We start from the raw sequence: 20,467 nt of genomic DNA on the forward strand, positions 1-20,467 counted from the left end.
AGAGGATGATTTTGACAGCCAATTTTGAAGCAACCCACCAACAGTCTAACGGACCCTTGATAAATAAATAGTGCGCTGTGATTGATTATCTATTTTAAGCAAGCTCCAAGTCAGGGAAAGTTATTTAATCTTTGGGAAATTAATTGAATCCAATGGCAGCCTTGAAGGTATGAAATCCATCTAAGCGCCTATATGGCTCTGCTATGATGCAAAGTGTGCAATTTGGAGTTAATGGGCTAAAACATGCAAAAGCCAGCAGCATGGTGCTTTAACTCTTTAATCTTATTCTGCTCTTGAACCTGCACTAATCAATATTTATAGATAGATAGATAGATAGATAGATAGATAGATAGATAGATAGATAGATAGATAGATAGATATAAAGTGTTTATATGTCAGGTGTGTTTTCAGCTTTTTTAGACCAAAAATAAATAAATGATTGCAGTTTTAAAGATCCTGTTCTCACTCTGAGTAATGCGGTCCTACATGGACACACTATTTTCTGACAGTTTTGGTTATTTCTCTTGAGAGATTTCTGTACTTTTTTTTTTTGTGTGTGTGCTCTTGTAACTGGTTTTAAGTCGGCGGGGCTCCGTTGGGAACAGGGAATGTCATATACTTCCAGTGCACCAATCAGGATTCAGCAACATTTGGATCTGAGGTCACTGTTTGTGTGGATTCTGCAATTAAGTTAAAGTTAAAGTTTTCTTCAAGTATTCAAGGCAACACAGGTTGAGGGTCATTTCAGGGGTGAAGTAATCCATCTCAAGTCTAATGAATCATTTCTATGGATGGGTTTTAACTTTCACTTTTTTATATATATATAATTTATGAATGAATGAATATCAGATAAATATTTTGATTCTGGGGCTATAAGTTTCCAGGATCCACCATTCTGCTCAAACCTTCCTCTCCACTTCCTGGATCCTGTTCTTCCTGTCGTTACATCGGATTCTCCTTCTCTAACTCAGTCTCTCCTTGTCACCCTCTCACCTCCCTCTTCCGTTGCTCTTTCCTCTCCTCAACCTTTCCATCTCTATTGCCGCTTCGCTCTCTCTTTCTCTCTCTCTTTCTCTCTCTCTCTCTCTCTCCTCTCTCTTTTCTCTCTCTCTCTCTCTCTCTCTCTCTCTCTCCTCTCTTCTCTTCTCTCTCTCTCTTTGTCTCTCTCTCTCTGTTTCTCTCTCTCTCTGTTTCTCTCTCTCTCTGTTCTCTCTCTCTCTCTCTCCCTTTCTACATTCACTGCTCTTTCAATCTCTCTCTCTCTGTTTCTTGTCTCACTGGCTTGTCTTTCACCTTCTCTCTTGCCAGAAGTTGATGAGCAAGTCCTCCTCCCTTTGACTTGCAGGCATCCACACAACAACACACACACAGACACACACACACACACACACACAACAGTAGGTTACTCTGTGTCAGTGACTGATCTCTGCTAAGAGGCTTGTGGGCGGCGTGATGATGTCGAGTTACTGTGGCGATTTTCTGTTGCCGAGGAGACGCTCTTCACGACAACAGACCGTGGCAGTAAAGCACAGAAACATACATTGAGAGACAACCACATACACACCTCAGGGTGGGAGAGCGAAGACGGGGAAAAACACCATGTCAACATGCTCTAAATTACACACACACACACACACACACACACACATTTAGATCCAAACATAAAGGATCTCCACCTGCCAACGTAAACATCAGGTCATCAGGTGTTTGTGTGTTCGTACTATCTTTGTTTTGTTTTGTAATAATTACAAAGTGTTAGTGTCTTCGCAGCCTTTTTCAGCTGAAATATGTTGTAATGTCCTCTGATGTCGGACAAGATGTCTTTATGTTCCCCGTGCCCATAAATCAATCTGAACTGTTCACTGAATTGTTAGAAATAATATATATGCTGCAAAAATAAAGTACAGAGATTCCAGGAAACAGGAAATAGCTGTTTCTAAAGATGAGAGATGGAAATAAACTACAGGTGCAGGTACGCTGCAGTTACATTTAAGTATGCATGTGTATTACATGTACTGTTTTTGATTAGTGTGTGTAAGCGAGTTTTATGTTAGATTGAATAATAATGTTACACTAATCTGATGGCCAGTGGGAGAAAAGGAAAAAAGAGAGAATAAAAGAGTGAGAGAGTAATAACACCAATCAGACAGCATTAGCAGAGCAGAGACCAGTAATTGGAGCTGTGAAGTGTGACTCATCGACAGCTCGCAAGACCTGACACACACACACACACACACACACACATACAAACACACAAATCATCAACCACTTGTACCACTCTGTCTGACTTTCTTTCTGTAAAGCTGCTGTACTCACATACCTTCCATTGTATGCACATGCACATACATAATCACTCTTCCATTTTTAATTCACACAGATACACACTATTTTTGCACATGCCTGTATTCTCTGAATCTTTATATACAGACCCACATGCTCTCACACACACACACACACACACACACTCTCTTTCTCACAAACTCACAACAACACATCTCCACTCTCCTTTCCCAGCTTGACATTCACACAGTGCTGCCAGCTCCGACACATAAGAGCTCCTTCCTGTGCCGCTCGCCCACCTGCTGCACCGCACACCATATTACTTAGAGAGAAAGCATCTTTTCAACCTTTCTGAGTGAGAAACAATTAACGGAAAGTGCCATGTCTCTTGTGAACGTCACTCAAAATGTCCTCTTTGTCTGTGTGCTTTGCCTTTCACACACGTAGGAGAAATGGGCTTGTGCAGGTGAAGCACATGTCGACCTTTTGGTATAAGTTTGGTACCAAAAGAAAGTGACAGCCATGTGATGTGAGTCAGTTTTTCTACCCACTAAAGTAACATTTCTTGGATGTGGGTCCGTCCTGCGTTGTCATAAATAGTCCGCTCACAAAGACACATTATGTTAACATAAATACGTTTACAAGCCAGTGATGTAAGCAGGCATAGAAATATGTAGCAATCAGTAACCATAGAAACGTTTTTTCTTTGCCATGGCTACACGATTTGATGATCAATGTACAAACGTGGAATTCAGATTCTTGTTGCACTTGGGCCAAGTTTGTTTCGTGACATTTTTATATGTTAATTTGTATTTTTGTATTAGGAAATTATACAAACGGAATAATAATTAGGAAGCACAGTTCTTACGGCTTGTAAGCATTTATTGAAATTGACTGACTGACATGTGTTAAATGTGACACACACTTAATAGAATTCAACAAACCCAAAGTTCATATCGTTTCCACGGTGGACACATTTGTAGTGTAGCATTGCAGACAAATCAGTAAACCTGCTATTCAGCTTCTATGCAGCAATCGATTAAGCTCTCAGCATAAATTAAAAGCAACATTAGAGAAGTCCGTCATGTTTCTGAGTTTCTGAGGGCCGACGTGCTTCCTGCTGTGCGCTGGCTCTCATGGGGCTGCGTCTCCACAATACTCAGCCGCAAACCTTCATCTCTCTGCTCACGTTCCTCCGTCTCGTCTCGTCTTCCTCTCCTGTCCGTCTTGCCCTGATTATCTCCTTTACCGCTGTCAACTGTTTGTTCTGTATCAATGCCCTGTGACTGGGCTTTCACATGCACTCCATCACTTTGTTCTATCCCGTCTCTCACGCCTTTCTTGTTTGTACATCCTGCTTCTGTTCGTAGTGTTCTCAGATTATCATTAGCCTTGATGAAGTACTTCTCCAGCTCTGCCACAGGTCCCTTATCAGAGAACAGGTGGTGCAGGTATGCCTGGGCGTATTGATCTGAAGTGATCAGGTCCAGGTCAATGGAGGAGGACACAGCTGTAGCATCAGGCCCAGAGACTCTCATTCTTCTCCCTGTTAAATTCAACTTAAGTTCAGTTAAACGCAACTCGACTGAGGAAGTCTTAAGATGTTTTCTTGGTGACTTCAAGAAAGTGTACCTGTCTCCGTCCTCATGGCAGATAGAGGGATGGTCACACTCTTTCCTGTCTCTCTGTCCGTCACAGTGAGTCCCGTCATTGATCCCTCCTCTGGCAACTCACCGGAGGGGTCACATGATGCCAGAAGACCCCCTCGACATTTCACAACGCACACTGTATTAGACTTATAACGCCTATAATGAAGGTGGGGGGGTGGACAGAACAATTGAATTATCATTTTATCACTTTGATCCAAACTGTGTCGTCTTATGAAACACTATTTCTCTCAACTTAGTGGTTTAATAATGTAGATTTATTCATTTCAACATCACAGTGATGACGTGTTGCAAGCTTAATGTGTGAGAGGCTGTCTGCTGGTCAAACAATCTATTGATGAAATTATTCTAATATGTTTTGGATTACATGTTTTTCCCCCCATCTTACTCATATGCTGTTGATTCTGTCATGATTGCAGCTACAGCCTGTCTGCACCAACTTGAGAATGTTACAAGGGCTACACTTTCCTGACAGTCTGATGCGCTTATTTTGTGTTTTTGCTGTCATATTTGGAGCAGGCTGGAGAGCTTGTCTCGTACTCGACAGCCGGGTTCTGTGAGGCTGTGGTTTCCACTGTCAGTACGCTTTATTAGGCTCCTGCTTCCACTGAAGTGCTGTGTGTCTCAACCAACACCTACTATTCCCAACTTGCAGCCACATTAGTGACCCACATGGGGAGCCAGTGCCCCAACAAACCTATTAGGGCTCCGTATGAACATGTGATGAGAACCACTCCTCCAACTACTGTATTACCTGTAAGCAGGTACGATCTGTGTGAGGTCTTCCTTGTATTGCTCCAGTGCAGTCCTTGCAGCCAGGGGCTCATCCTGACCCTCAAGGCCAGCCAGGTGAACCAACATCTGGGTATGAAATGCTGCTCCACTGGCCCAGTGCCTCAGAGACCTGGAGGAGCAGAAGAACAAAGCACAGCTCACCTTCACAATGTGCTGCTGCATCACACTGTGTAGCACTCTTTGTGTTCTACTTTACTCTATGCCACTAGTTCCCATGCTGGGGGTCGCCAAAGCTAAATTAAATTGTTATTTTTGAAGTTTGGACTATTATTTAAGACCTGAACTCAAGCTATACTCTCAGAGCCTTCGCTCTCCTGCTAAACCTCGTCCTGCATTAGAAAAGTATGCAGTTTAAACAAACAAAGTGTATTCAAAATAGAATAAAAAAATAAAACTCATCTCTGATGCAATACTCATCTTGTCCCGCAGTTATTGCTTTATTCTCTATTAGGGTTAATTGTACAGTTAGTTATTGTTATGCATTTAATATAATATAAAATATCAATAAAATATGGAGTCACAGTCTCTCACAGTTTCTCACCTGGAGTCACAGTCTCCCCCCAGCAGACACGTCTTCAGCTGGGTGAGGGTGAGGCTGAGCTGGGCCTCCAGTCTGATGGAGTCCTGGGTCAATTTGCTTTTGTCACTCAGGTTGATCCTACAGCGCTTGAGGTACTCCTCCGTCACCTCCTGGAGCTCCCAGACTCTCTGCTGGAGCGAGGAATCAAAGTAACGGTCATTTCTGGCGACAATCTTGATATTCGGATATGGGGATCCATAACTGTCCTAGACTTTCACTCAAAATCTAAATGTAATTCATGAGCAGGCATGTTTAAAAGGTTGGCTGAAATGTCTCAGTGTATATATATATATATATATATATATATATATATATATATATATATATATATATATATATATATATATATATATATATATATATATATATATATATATATATATATATATATACACACACACATATACATATACATACACACACACACTCGGTTTTAATATTTCCCCAAGCACTCGTCACTTTTACAAATCCCCTTCCTTATTTTCTACCAGAGGCTTTACCTGGCATGATGATGACCCTGCCGACTTCCCTTTCACAACTGATGACGATGACGTATAGGCCATATCCATCACCATAGTAACCACTAATCCCACCAAGCCGGCGAGGCGTGGCTCATCCGAGAAGGTCGACAAACGGCCAATCAGTTCCTTCAGGTACGTTGGCGCCCTCTTCCCAATGTCTCCCTGCAGCTGGGTGAGAAGGAACCAACAGAAGACGTCAAGCTTAAATTGGTAACATAATTCGAGCGCACTGCTTCTTACCATCCGTCTCAATAAAACTAAAATGCGAGTGGAGTAGTTTGCTCTCTCTGCATTTTGTCATCATCATACAACTTGATGCTGGCCATCGTATTGATTTGAAACCTTTTTTTATCCGCAACAGGACAACTTCTCTAATACTGAGTGGTGCTTCATTTCTGCACAAATCACTCTTTCTTAACGGTCTCAAGGCAACAACATGTTTCTGTCCCCACCTGTTTATCTCCATCTGCACCGCATGACTTAACAGATTTAAAGGTGGGGGGAAATCAATGTGCAATTCACCCAGGAACTGATCCCTGCATGTTGTCTAGTCAAGTCAATGTGTTGCTCATATGCAGCAACACTTTATTTGACCTTGTTAAAATTATTAACCTGTTTCAGTTGTTTCTGGAGGCTGGCCCGGGAGTCAACGCTCTCACCCTGATTGGCTAGGAGGAGAGGGTGAACAACTCCGAGGTCAGGTACGGCACCGCCTTCCAACATGGCATCGAAGAGGAGAGAACCAATCGCATCCTTCACTTGAGAAAGCTCTTCTTCTGAAGAGAACAGTTGGCCCATAATGCTGTTTGTGGATGATTAGTGACAAACCAGTAAATATTGCTAATTTATGGCAGCATCTGAGGGAGAACAGACAAGAGGGAAAACACTGAACTGCAGGTAACAAAGTATAAAAACAATCAGCATTAAATAACTCAGATCACATAACGGTCTCTTATGTCATATACTATGATCGTAATGCTTTGAACACAAGTTGTGAAAGTCTTTACACAACTACAAGACATAAGCAATATACATATACATATCAGTAAGACATAACATTTTCCAAATACCTCCAAAATAGCACCCTAACATTTCACATTAACGTCCCAGCAGCACTTCAGTCACAACTAATCTCTCTGTCACTGCAGTGAGTTGTGTGTTGGGCAGCCTCCTGTCTCTTCACCTCTCCTCTTCCTCTTCCTCCTCTGTGCGCCCGCCTGCTGCAGTGAAGAGATTAACCAAGACAACACAGCAGCAGAATGTAGCACAGCAGTAAACCTAGACCTCCCCCTAGCTGCAAGGCCGGGAAATGCAACCGCTGTGATTGTTGGGGACAGTTGGTCATGGCTTCAAGGCCAAGGTCGGCAGCCTGTTTTGTAGCAGTAATCTTCATCCGAGAGAGTTTGTGTTGCCTCTCTGCTGTTGGTGCCTGGAGAATTAAAACCACTGAGAATAGTTATTTGCACCCTCTTTCTCATTAAGTATATGCATGATAGTGAAATTAATCTAATCCCCCTTGTGCCAGGGGACTTCCTGGAAGAATCCAGGGGTCCTTGGGAATGGAAGCTACAAAGTCTTTACGACTGTGTTAAACATTGAAAAAATAGGTCAAGGGCTTTGAGCTTTGTTTTTTGTTTAGCTAAATGTGTGATGTTGACTTTTTTTACTTGGTAAAATATGGGGCAAGGGGATTTGGGATTTTATGTAGTGTGAGAGATGTTCTTTGTTAACTGGGACAAGGGCTTGTGCACCGTCAGGCCTCAGAGCTGTGTGTGTACAGCTGCAGCTCAATGGAACGACCCACACTGTGTTTGAGCTCATGGTGATACTGTATGGATGCTTTGACTGTTCATCATTTAGATTAAAGCCACCAGATATTCCTCCCGTCATCTGTTTTTCACAGTCATCAAAGGGATTTCAAACAACTATTTTATCTCTTTTCCTATTAGTGTGTTCAGTTATTTGATGTCATTTTGCACAAGCACTGTGTGACATTTTGTGTGCTAGGCTTCCGAAGGAATCACACACGCCGTATGTCTCTCTCATGATAACATATAATAACAATTTTATCAATTTCTTTAAATCTGCTATAGTCAATTTTTTTTAAATAGCATTTAATCAAATGGGGATTATCATCTGAATGCTCTGTTCCTATAGAGCGCTTTAACATCTTTCAGCTCATTCTATTTGACTGCATCTCGCATGTGTTGGTTTACTCTCACCACAGCTCTGATAAACCCACAGTGCAAAACCTTCCCAGCGTCAAACAGCAGACAGACCACATTTGCAACTAGCTAGTTAATGGAGTGCATTTAGCTGCTTAAGAGAACAATATTTCCATAAAGAGTTGGGGGCTAGGGTAGGACAGCTCAGTCACTTTCTCACCAATCTGCTAAAACCCTCTTGTATTGTAAGAGTAGCAGCACTTAAGCAGATAACACCATTTGGCTGAAAACAGCTGCACCACAAAAAGACATTTTGACATGAAAAGCACAGGTGTGATTCATAACATTAATAATGGCTGAGTTCCATGTAGCTGCTTCAGGGTCCTTAACACTTTGGCTTTCCCGTGCTTTGACAAGACAAAATGCCGGCTGTGAACAAGGTCTACGGAGATGATTTGTTTGAAGTAAGGTGGAATAAGATAAGAAAACGAGATCGAGATTGAGCATTTAGGGTACGCATGGGAATTAAAACGTAAAATGAATAATATAAATAGAGAATACATATATATTTAAAATAAAACAACGTAGCTCGTGTGAGATAGAGGCAGCTAGCTGTGCTCCCTTGTTGCAGTAGGTACACCAAGGTGTCACAGTCAATTTGACGATGATATGTTGATGTTTAAAAAATTGAAGGCGGTGATGCTTTGCACAGCAGGCTCAAAACAAACCAAGCATGAAGCGACCAACACACACATATCTTCACTTCCTTTTCTCAACACATCTCTCTCTCCCTGCAGTCTGCTTCCCATCCTCCTGCTCTGACTTCTCCTGTTGTTGTTGATTTTGATAGCTTCTGTCAGTTTGATGCCGTGCACAGGTTGAGTGTCTCTCTCTCTCTCTCTCTCTCTCTCTCTCTGTCTCACACTCTCTGTCTCACACTCTCACTCTCTCTTTCTCCATGGATGCTTGGCTTTGTTGACACACTTCACACTCCTATGAGGCCAGTAAATATTTAAAAGCGCTCATGTCACACACACATATACACATTAGCACCCAGAAATGGCCATGGATGCATACAAATAAAAATGGTTAAGTGGTGAAAATTCACTGCTCTCTCCCTTTCTCCCTGTCTCCCCTCTCTCTCTAGATGTCCTATTTCCTTCTTAGAGTGAAGTGAAGATGAAAGGAAAGCAAGTAGAGAAGAGGGCAGGAAAGAGGTGAGGAGAGAAGAGATATAAAGGAAAGGAGAGGTGAGGAGAGAAGAAGAGAAGAAAGAAAAAGACTAAACGATAAAGTCAAGGTAGAAGAGAGGAGTAGGAGAATGACAGATGGACTCAACCTAACACACACACACACACACACACACACACATGATCTGGCCTTTTGAAACCTCACTGAATATTAATCATCACACACAGAATGTGTTATTTTAAGAGATAATGCCATTTACAACTCAAGTTTAATTTTCAATTAGAAGACACACGAGTGGACATGTGACATTTGCATCTGTACACATGTGTGTGTGGGTATATATATACACACTATGTGTGGGGGTTCTGTATGTGTGTGTCCATGTCAGAAAACCTTGTTGGTGAAATCCACTGACAAAAGAGTCTGTTTTGTCATTTAGGTTTGAACTTGTTGCGATGCATTCAGGGATCAGTGGACATTTGAATATTGCTTTGTACTGAATATGTGATCTTTGTGATATATTTTTTAAAGTTGTGTGTTGTTCATTTTAGTTTAGTTTGTCATCATGTGATAGCAGATATCTTATGGACGGCTCTCGGACCCCCCCCTCACATCCAACATTTTCTCCTTTTGGTTGTAACTCTTACAACAATACATTTCTGGCAGCACTTTGTTCTTTCATTCTACAAATGGAAATTTGTGAAGTTAAGGTCAAATGTGTGTTTGTGTGTAAATCATTTTAAATCTGCACTTAATATCCTGCATGCTAGAACACTGTTTATATTATTGTCCCTTCCACTACATAAAATCTAAAGTGCACTAATTAGTTTAACATGGGGAAGTTATTGTTGTTTTGCCCCCGTCACTATTAATCTGTTTCCCTCCACTTCTCTATTCTGTAGCTCTTTCACCTCATCATCATTTCTCCTCGTCCACCCTCCATCTTCTTTATCCCCCTCCCTTCTTCCAATCATTTATGGGGTGTGGAGGAGAATAAAAACAAGTTTAATGTACAGTCATACATCACGCCATGACTGGTGTGCCAAGCAGCTTCCATTTTGTGAAGCTGTTGTGTTCACTTAACAGCAGTGGGGCTAATTATTGCAAATGGCAGCTGTTGAAAGGAATATTAATGTGTCCTTTCTACATGAATACATCCAATATTATGGACTGATGAAAGTAGTCACAGGCTAAACTTTAAAGAGAACGAGAGTGACAAGGAAACGCCAAACACTGGATTGTGCCTTGCTGGGTAAAAGCCCCATCAATCCAACTGTATCCATTTTAATTAAAGCTGTCACTGACTCAAGGTACTGTAATCATCATCATCCACCTTGCAGCTCTATAAAGTTTATAATCTGGACTATTTTGATGTGACAGGGCCTTTGAATGTGAGATGCTGGGTGGTAATTATGTGCAGTGCACAGAGAAGCTGGATGCAAGACCTATTTAATATCCCGAAGAACAAACTCACTTCATGTATTTTTCTAGACAAAGACATTATGTGCTAAATGACGGAAGGCATTCGTCAAATAAATGTAACGTAGCGGAAAAATAAGCTTGCACTACGGATCATGTTTCCGCTGTGTGGACTCTAATGAAGTGAGAGTTCTCATGAAATAGTCATAGCTTTAACTTATCCTGTAAAATATCTCAACTTCTACAAGATGGATTGGCACACATTTATGCTTTCCAGATGATGAATGAATAAATATCTCTTTAATCCTTGGACAAGATGAGACTTTTTGAGACGTTCATTGTGTCAGATTAGGTGATTATGGTGCCTTAAAATTCCTGCTGTGACTTTGCCTGAGAGACAGACATGCCAGATGCTGCATGAACGTGCAAAGGTGACCGGACAGGAGTGGCCAGATACACACCTCCGTCGTCAAGGATGTCAGCAATCAGGGCGTGTAGATTTATGGAGCACATCATTGACTTTGTCAAATGCAAAGGTGAAAAGGTATTCTGACATGCTATTCTTTCCCTCGGGGCCGCATAGGACAAATTATGATTATAATGGATTTGAAGCTCGGATTACTTTCTTTAATAGATTTTAGGTGGGAACTGGTAATCAGTTGTCAAATGTAAATTACTCGTTTAGAAATTAAACATTTGCTCCCCAAAGATTTGATGGGTTTTTGTTTGGATTCTCATACAAGAAGAAAGTAAGAATTGTAGAGGATTAACCCTTATTGATTCAGTGGGAATCAAACTCCATTGAAATCCCATTGATACAACATTACATCAATCTAAAGTAATACCCATGTTCGCTGTTATATAAATATATTTACAACCATAATTATTTACATTGTCTGGAGTATGCAGTACGCTGGCAGGCCTCACCAGCCTGTCAGCGTCTGAGGGGTTTATAGGCACAAAGCAACAAGCAGAACACTGTTCATCAAATAAAGTATGGAGATTAAATATGTTTGGGGGTCATTAAAATGTCAGAGAGCGAAAAGAAGGAGATTAAAAAGTGTTTGAGAGAGTCTAATAGGGCAAGAGCAGAGAAAGAGATAAGAAAGAAATTAAAAGAGTGAAGTTTTGAGACACATAGATTATTAGAGGTTTCCTCACAGCTTTGAAGGAACACCTGTTCAGAGCTGTCTCAAGGTAATACACTGCAGCAGAGGTGTCTGTGTATTGTATCTGAAACTGGTGTGTATTGAATATATATGAGTGTGGACCGTGCACTTTCACATTTACAGTTTGTAGGTTGTCTGTGGCTGAATACCTAATGTGTGCACCGAGGCGTACTAAGCGCATTAAGTGTGTGTGTGTGTATGTGTGTGTGTGTGTGTGTGTGTGTGTGTGTGTGTGTGTGTGTGTGTGTGTGTGTGTGTCTGTGTGTGTGCTGCTCTCACTTCAATTCACATATTAAAATTAATCACAAAATGAAGGCTTGTTGTTGTGTCACATTAACACTTTGTTATAACAAAGAAAATTGATATGAGCAAGACATATTATTACATTCACACTGTGATAAATGTAAGTCTATGATTATTATGTATGCAAGTTGTTGGTATTTGTAAAAAAAACAAACATGTTTCCAGTTTGCTCCTTTAGTGGCTTTTTCCACTGTGTTAGAGAGACCCCTGCTGGTCAATACGAGTCACTGCAGTCTGGTGACGTAGTTCCGCTTCCGGTGTAAACAAGCAAGCCAATATGGCGACTTTCACTGAAGTTCTACTCGCAGATATGAGCGTTTGTTGACTCTGAGTACACAATACAACATAATGTCTGAACTGAGAAGTGAGGGGAGTCTCGTCCGCTACTACTGCACCGCCGGGAACGGGATGGAGCCTTTCTTAATCGACGAGTTGAAGAGGAAGCTGGCGGCTGAAGATGTGGGTGTTTATGTGTGTCAGTAACGTTACGAATGTCAGGCTGTTCAAAAGTCCATTCACAAAACGGTAGTTTTAGAGAATTGGACATGCAGCTGTTTGTAAGACGCTCTTTGTTTTGAACCTGTGTTTAAACCTATTTTAGAAAAGGACGTTGGCTAAAAAGTACAGAACTAGCTTGTTATTGGTGGAAAGTAACGTTAACTAAGTACATTTACTTAAGTAACAGTTACAATTGTGTGGCCAAATGTTATGTTTTTACTCCTCTAAATGTATGTAATAACTTTAGTTACTTTTTTTCAAGATACAATCAACAAATAAATTATGATATAATAATAATAATAATAATAATAATAATAATAATAAGACTTTATGGGAGAAATACACAAGCTACTCCAAATATATATAAATAAATGAAATAAAATGACCCCCTCATGTACCAGCTGCAATATAAAGTGTTGTACACATTTCAAGTTTCAAATTCATTATTGTCATGTGCACAACAATTACAGTAACCATTTTAAATGCATGGCTTTGCTTGTAACAGTATGTATGCGCTGTGGTATTGCTATTTTTATGGGATTTAATTATTGTCCTTTTGGCTACAAGGTGAAGTCTTTAAACCGTGGCTCTTTTTGTTGTTGTGTGTGTGTCCAGGTGTGTCAGCTGCCAGGTAAAGTGTTGTTCAGCTCCTCTGCTGGGATCAACAGAGTCAGAGAGCTCAAGGCTGCAGAAAGACTCTTCCTCCTGTTGAAACAAGACTCTCCTGTGCAGCTGTCTGCCCACATCCTCCCAGGTACCAGCCTGACACAGTACATCCAGTGCCCTCCAGAATTATTGGCACCCCTTTAGTAAAAATTAGCAAAACAGGCTGTAAAATGTATTTTACTCTTTATCGTCTTTCTCCAAAACATGTGTGCCACAATTATTGGCACCCCTTCATTTAATATTTTGTGCAGCCTCCTTTTGCCAGGATTACAGCTCTGAGTCTTCTCCTGTGATGCCTGATGAGGTTGGTGAACACATGGCACGGGATCTGAGATCATTCTTCCACACAATCTCTCCAGATCCTTCAGATTCAGAGGTTGACGCTTGTGGACTCTCCTCTTCAGCTAACCTAAAGAACCTTAAGATGTAAGATGTGACTGGAAATATACTTCAGTTAGATTTTTATCAAAGGATTTTCTCGGGGTGCCAACAATTGTGACACAGATGTTTCGGAGAAAAATATTTATTCAAAGTCAACATTTATTTTTTCTTTCAATAATTTTACTTCAGTGAAAAGGTCAGATTTGTGTGAATATTTTTGAATGAAAGGCCAAGACGATAAACAATAAAATACATTTTACAGCCTGTTTTGCTCATTTTTACTAAACGGGTGCCAATAATTCTGGAAGGCACTGTAGATACATGTAATACAAATATGATGCATACCTGTCAGATATTAAATTGTATGTCTGTCTTTCTTGTTTACCTTTTTAAAAGTCTATTAATGAGTATCCAGTTTGATTTAATTCATTAGGTCGGTGCACTTCGTGGGAAACTCAGATGCTCAAATCATCTTGGCTCAGCTGTTTTACTTATTACAATCAAAAAGATGTGATTTTAATTAGATGAAATTCCAAAGTTCACATTGTAATAATAATCCTTCCACATCACCAATAGAAGAATCCCAAAGCGAAACAAAACCACCATTGAATTCAGCGCTTACTTAGCATTATTTTATTAACCTTTGTGTTGTGTTCTCTGTTATTTTCTTAGCAAAAGCAGCTTCTGTGCTGCAGTCCCGAGTGCTGGGTGACAAGAATCAGTGGACCAGTGCTGTAATGACATGGAGCCGCCTGCAGGGGGAGCTGGCAGGCAAAAGGACTACTGTCAACACACCGAGCACTGCCCTGTCAGTGGCAAGGAAGAGGGAGGAGGGGAGAGGGACTGAAGAGCTCAGGGAGGAGGAGGAGGAGGAGGAGGAGGAGGAGGAGGAGGAGGAGAAGAGCAGTGAGGAAAAGAAGAGTAAGACAGTGACAGTAGAGAGAGGGGGAAAGTTGAGCAGAGAAATTTGTGGAGTTGAAGTCCAGACCCTGGAGAAAAAGAGAAAGAGGGATGATGAAGAGGGGAAGAGGATGGTTATGGAGCTTAGTAGCTGTACACAAAATGGAAGAAAAGGAATGTTATCAGAAACAGATTTGTATGGCAGAGGATCAGGACTAGACCACAATGTGGAGAGAAGCTGCAGGACAATGGAGCACATGGCAGAGGACTTTGCTGAGAAAAATGTGGAACTTGGTAATAAGATTATTTTCGTGTCTTATTTACAAATGAAGGCTTTTAATTTCTGTTGCTGATTTAGTTTTTTGGTTACTTTCATCCTGCCTTGTCATCCTGCGTGTAATAAAGTAACAACTACTGGAGGAAGCGATAAGACACTACTGCCACCCAGCAGGATCAAACCAGAGCCGCCTTCTCCTGCCTCGGTCTCTTTTAGGATCAGCTGCAAGTGTACTGGATCTCTGTCCCGATACTTCAGCACACAGGTAGTGGAAGTTAAAATGCACATGGCAAAGCAGTGTAAAGTCAGAATATTGTCATTGGCGGGTGTACGTATGTATAGAAGGAACATAAAACACATATAACTGTACATGTTCTAGGAGGTGAGCAAAGTGATAGGAGTAGGTCTGAGCAGACTGCTGGGCTGGAAGGTTGACCTGAAGAATCCACAGCTGGAGGTAAACTTAAAAAATACTAATTGTTCAAAAGTCTTCCTGATAGTGTTGATTTGTGCCAAAACAATGTAATGTTGTGTATGTCTTTATGGGCTTACTTAAGTAAATACTCTCTCTTTGGATACTGCTGTTGGCAGAGACTCTCTTGCCTTTCAAATGAGTGTTTTGCTTTTTTCTGCAGGTAAATGTTAATTTGAGTGATGACCACTGCCTGCTGGGGTTTCCACTAACCAGGTTATTGAAAGAAACACTTTCTCTACATGTAACACTTAAACCATTACTATTAAAATGATCATCCAAATACACCTTTTATGATATTGCAGCATGAATTAGTTTGATACGCAGTGATAAGTCATGGCTCTCTCATCTCTTTCCTTCAGGTTACCTCTGGCTAACCGGAGCTACATGAAAACCACAGGACTGCGATCTACTGTAGCCTGGGCTATGGCCTCACTGGCTCAGATACAGGTACTAACACACACTGCTGCTGCTGCATCCTTTATTTATGGTTTGTATATTTATGACTCCTGAAAACGAGGAGGTTTGGAGTGCTAAAGCATTTGCATGCACATGGCTCAGACTGTGATGTAACACTGCATTTCAGTCACAGCATGAGTTACTGTATGTCATGTCCTGTTTCCCCAGCCAGGCTTCTTCGTGGTCGACCCAATGTGTGGGGCGGGGACCATCCTAATAGAAGCAGCACAGGAACACAAGGTCAGGACCGAACACGACGCAGAGCTACTGTAAAACTGCTCAGTCGTTGTACACACTGCTACACATTTTATACAGTTGTTGTGTGTTTCACATACATTCTATATTAATGCAAAGAATACTGTTCAGATATGCACTTATACAGTCTAATTTACTAGTCACAATTAATGCACATTTTTTAAGATTTAATCAAGAGTTTTTTATAATACCTAGTGTGTACCTTTTAATTATAGTATATACTATAGTATGCTATTGGAACACTCCTACTATATTCTGATGCATCCTTCTCAATGGGATCTTCAGGCTGTCTGTTTCCTGGGTGTGGACATTGATGATGGACAGCTGCAGAAGGCCAATGAGAACGTAGCGTGTGCAGAGCTTGGAAACAGGATTCACCTACTGAAAGCTTCCTCTATGAGTAAGAAACCTGCACAAAAGGATCACTGCAGTAATGTTCAATGTTTGTCATTAAACCTTTTTATATTCTTGTCATTAAGTTTCAGTTTCTGGGTAGGAGTTTGGTAAAGATGAGCAAACAATAATACATTTTTAAAAATATCAGTAGTTTCACAATAGATCGCTAAAATGTATCCCTGTGTCCCTAAATGTATGATCATCAGCTACAGATATCACACAAACAAAAAGGGTTTGAAATATGAAATAGAGTCGAAAATTGTTTTTGTATTTAGTTCTGGAGATCCAAAGCTGCATGTTTTGGATGTGAATGTGTGAGTGGGAGGTGAGAGTGAACCCTGCTGTCATGTATTGAATTACCTCTCCTCCTGTGTGTGTGTGTGTGTGTGTGTGTGTGTGTGTGTGTGTGTGTGTGTGTGTGTGTGTGTGTGTGTGTGTGTGTGTGTGTGTGTGTGTGTGTGTGTGTGTGTGTGTGTGTGTGTGTGTGTGTGTGTGTGTGTGTGCAGTGCTGCCTCTGCCCAGCGCCAGTGTAGATGCTGTAGTCTGTGACCTGCCATTTGGCAGGAAGTTTGGCACCAAAACAAACATGGCTGCCAACTTGCCACTCATCCTCACTGAGATGGAGAGGTATGTGCCTCTGTGTGTCTGTTTCGATTGTCTCTTTTAGAATTGTTCGGTGAATCAGAAAATGTTACAGTTTTGTGCGTGTTTGTGCAGAATTCTTAGTCTATGGGTCAAGTAGTTGCACATGGGAATAGATCCTAAACTGTATAAAATCCATTTTGTCCTGTTATTTTTAAACTAAAACTAACAATGAACATTTAAAAAATACTGTATTTCCAAATAAAAAAATAAGTTATAACTATAATTAATTTTGTGTAATGTTTGTGTGTGTAGAGTCCTCTGTATCGGTGGTACCCTGGTTCTCCTTCTGAGTCCTCAGCTTATCCTGTCTCCTGAAAAAACTCCTGGCACAGAAAGACACTGGACCAACATCTAACCAGGAAACAGAGCCTCAGGTTGGGCTGCAACACCGACTGCCTCCCCCTCTCTCCTCCCTGAAGCACCAGGCAACTCTTAGAGTCAGCTTAGGTGTGATAGATGGACTGATTCATAAATATGTCAAGAAGGACACTTGATCAGTGTTGGTGGAAGTTACATTTCAAAGACATTAGTCACTTTCCTTTGTTAGTTTTTTACTGTGTTTTGTTGTTTCCCTACTTACTGTTTTTTCAAATAAATGAAGAAATATCTTTTTAAAGAAAGTTTGAATTTTGAATTGTGTGAACTTTGTGTGGATTGGAAATGTGGCTATTCCAGAGGAAATGCTTTTTAAAGTCTTAATTGTCATTTTATGATGATTTGAATCATCTTAACTGCCTTAAAAAGAACCTGACTTGATTTGTGCTTTTAAAGGATTGTTTTTATGGAGTAATTCTGATCATTGTATTGTTAACAATTTCCATAAAAAGACCAAAACCAACAATCTGTCTCTCAAAACTGTGCAAACTCACGCAGTGTCACGCAGCCCATTGGTTCCAACTGAGCAAATACATACTTTCACTTATAGAAAAGGGCTCTGTCATTTCCTGAAACATGTTAGTCAAACCAAAATAAATTGTGTGTCTTCATGTTTGGTTGTCTTGAAAGTATTAACAACCCCAGGACGGTGTATGCCCACGTTCCAGCTCAAGAAGGAACATATGCAGATGTGTCTCATGGTGTGTTTTTAATAAATGTAATAGTTTTTGGACCTTTATCAAAGAAAAGAATCAGCTTTATCAGGTTCTCGCATCACAGATGTGTTGGTGGGATCAATTCCTTTGTTGGTTTGGGTATTTTGTTGACCAGAAATATGGAATATCAAAAGCCTTATCCCATAAGGGGAGTAGATTGATGTCTTTAAAGTTTTCTGTAAGGGACGTTTGTTCTGCCTGTAACACAGACCCCTTCAGCTGAATCACAATGTTGCCATCTGCCGTTTAGCCCTGCTTAGCCCAGTTTTATACAGAGGGGCCAAACAAGGCCACACAGGGCTTAGTGTTTTCATTAATTTCCCCATTAAATGTAAACTCACTGTATTTGTTTCTGCCTGCGCAGATTGGAAATAATGCACTAGTGCTGGAATTGATCAACTAAAGTCAATCTTGGGTTAAAACCAGGTGCATGGTGTTTTTTTGTGACCTTTTTAATGTAACACACACACATAAATGAACAACTAACTGATTATTTTCCAGTTTACTGTAGTTTTATCAACACTCATCTCTTGAAAACAATCTTAAATGCATGAGCTCCATCTCCCTGGGCAGACTCCATCGAGTGTACGCCATGATGTCCATTGCGCATGCTCAATGCGCAGTGGAAGCCATGTTGGAGCTACAGTGCATTCGGGCTGGGGTTTTCTGACGCCGTATGTTTTTCTTAAAATATCTGTTTTCATACATTGTTGGGGGCTCGTCAACCGTGCGCGATCGGCGCCGTAATCGGCAGTGGAAATGATGAACTCCAGTGTTGACCTGTCCCGGCGGAATCCGCAGGAGGATTTCGAGCTGATCCAGCGGATAGGAAGCGGCACATACGGAGATGTGTACAAGGTAAAACTGCAGTGAGGGAAGCAGCCACAGAGATCCATTATCGGACACACAGTGGGTTTAGACGTGTATAGCTCTCCTTTGTAGCACATCGGTGTTGTCATAACAGCAGAAAACAAAGACTGTAGTCATCAGTAGCGCGTTTCTCAAATACAAGCTTTCATTCGTGTTGATGTTTACTGATGCAGTATTTAATCTGCTACTCATGCTCATAATTCCATTGTCGGACACATAGCCAAGATGATGTTTTCTGAGTGTTATTGTTTTGGCCTTTCAACCAGACTATTTGCCGACGTTATGGACATCCGGCTTAACGTTAAATAAATTCCAATTAGTAGCTGATAAATCCTAAATAACTATAGTAACGTTGACTGTAAACCTCCAGCCGGAGCTCGGGCGCAGATGTTAACGCTAAATCTGGATGTGTCGAGCAGAATTCATATTTACTTTGTAATGTTACTCTACAAGTGTTGGTTGTTACAAAGAGTAACACATGCCACGTCGACATGTGTGTTAACGCCGTAAACTGTGGCCTTCGTCTAAATAATACCGTTAATATTAAATAACGATTGCTTTAGACGTGTCCGAAGACGTTTAGCCACTAGCCGTCCGAGAACGGACGCAGCTAACCTGCTAGCATCAAGAAGCTAATCAGGCTTTTCGCTGTTTCGTTGGAACATTGTGACACAATGACAACAAGCAGCGCTTTGTTACCTGTGTGGGAACACACACGGAAGCAGAGACAACCTACTAGGTTTACAATTACTCGTAATATTGCAAAGCTTTTGTTGAATTAGTTCAAACTGTCTCCGTGTTGCCCTGATACAGACTGACAGCTGCCTGCCTGGAAATCCAGTTGGGCTAAAGCGCTCGTGCTGAGCAAGCTACAACAACAACAGCCATAATTTCAACATCCCGTATTGTTATTATTCAAACGTTAACACCAGTGATAACTAGTTATTGTTATTGGGGAACTGGGACGTTAATTTCTATGTCGACTGTGTGAGTTGTGTCGCGTTAGCTGTTATCTTTGGTCCTACACTTTATCAAGGCCCTGTGCTGGGAGCAGACAGCCTGCATCTGAAGGGGAGGTAGTTCCTGAACTCCCCCACAGTCACATTGGGTAGCACCATGCTTATTATATGCTACATAGATCAATTGCAAGTCCTAAGCATATGACACACGAATACAACGTTGAACCACAGGAAAAGCCATGCTAAATGTATGATATCACAGAAAACAGTGAAGTAAAGCAGCTGGGCTTAATAACAAATGCTACCATGCAGGATGCTGTTGCTATAAATCCACAGACACCTAAGTCCCTGCAGGATATACTGTATTTACATAAAGTACGATAAGTTCAAGAGAAGCACACTAACTGAGTATGAACAACAAATAATGAGATCTCATTGTTGCCTCACACACTGTGTTTTGAGACCATATGTTATATCAGTCTTACCTACTTGATGTGCACGCCGGCTC

The 20,467-nt window shown here is 41.0% G+C and overlaps 3 protein-coding genes across 15 annotated transcripts in view; 2 read left to right on the top strand and 1 right to left on the bottom strand.

Moving 5' to 3' along the window:
* Positions 1 to 3,144: 3,144 nt before the first annotated feature.
* On the bottom strand, positions 3,145 to 7,074 carry LOC115020101 (uncharacterized). Of its 2 annotated transcripts, none has more exons than XM_029449988.1 (7): positions 6,914 to 7,074; positions 6,456 to 6,700; positions 5,823 to 6,011; positions 5,284 to 5,450; positions 4,702 to 4,851; positions 3,913 to 4,085; positions 3,145 to 3,826 (listed from the first exon to the last, which is right to left on the bottom strand). In XM_029449988.1, exons 2-7 carry the CDS (start codon positions 6,639 to 6,641, stop codon positions 3,363 to 3,365), a joined length of 1,329 nt encoding a protein of 442 aa, XP_029305848.1. In that variant the 5' UTR covers positions 6,642 to 6,700; positions 6,914 to 7,074; the 3' UTR covers positions 3,145 to 3,362. The 2 variants fall into 2 exon arrangements, with proteins under 2 accessions (XP_029305848.1, XP_029305847.1); XM_029449987.1 differs by having other exon boundaries at positions 5,284 to 5,453.
* A 5,240-nt stretch (positions 7,075 to 12,314) lies between these two features.
* On the top strand, positions 12,315 to 18,483 carry thumpd2 (THUMP domain containing 2). The gene is given in 12 exon segments (XM_029449989.1): positions 12,315 to 12,549; positions 13,204 to 13,342; positions 14,308 to 14,829; positions 14,941 to 15,077; positions 15,192 to 15,269; positions 15,448 to 15,500; positions 15,647 to 15,734; positions 15,912 to 15,983; positions 16,284 to 16,398; positions 16,901 to 17,021; positions 17,292 to 17,337; positions 17,339 to 18,483. Coding segments are annotated over 12 exon segments (1,677 nt in total). The 5' UTR covers positions 12,315 to 12,438; the 3' UTR covers positions 17,534 to 18,483.
* Positions 18,484 to 18,716: 233 nt separating this feature from the next.
* LOC115019699 (mitogen-activated protein kinase kinase kinase kinase 3-like) overlaps positions 18,717 to 20,467 on the top strand; it is a 36,762-nt gene continuing 35,011 nt past the window's right edge. For all 12 annotated transcript variants that reach the window (XM_029449198.1, XM_029449201.1, XM_029449199.1 and 9 more), the window contains exon 1: positions 18,717 to 18,988. In XM_029449198.1, the coding sequence (XP_029305058.1) occupies positions 18,890 to 18,988 (99 nt within the window). In that variant the 5' untranslated portion in view covers positions 18,717 to 18,889. The remainder of the gene's footprint in view (positions 18,989 to 20,467) is intronic.

The sequence above is a fragment of the Cottoperca gobio genome, chromosome 15, assembly GCF_900634415.1.
Source record: "Cottoperca gobio chromosome 15, fCotGob3.1, whole genome shotgun sequence".
NCBI lineage: Eukaryota > Metazoa > Chordata > Actinopteri > Perciformes > Bovichtidae > Cottoperca > Cottoperca gobio.

Bases quoted from the DNA above. Each gene is read 5' to 3' on its own strand.
- LOC115020101 (XM_029449987.1), bottom strand. From the start codon at position 6,641: ATGGGCCAACTGTTCTCTTCAGAAGAAGAGCTTTCTCAAGTGAAGGAT. The intron at 6,012-6,455 runs GTTAATAATTTT...CTTCTCACCCAG, and splicing joins TCCAGAAACAACTGAAACAG to CTGCAGGGAGACATTGGGAA. The intron at 5,454-5,822 runs GTAAAGCCTCTG...TCCTCGCTCCAG, and splicing joins CAGGGTCATCATCATGCCAG to CAGAGAGTCTGGGAGCTCCA.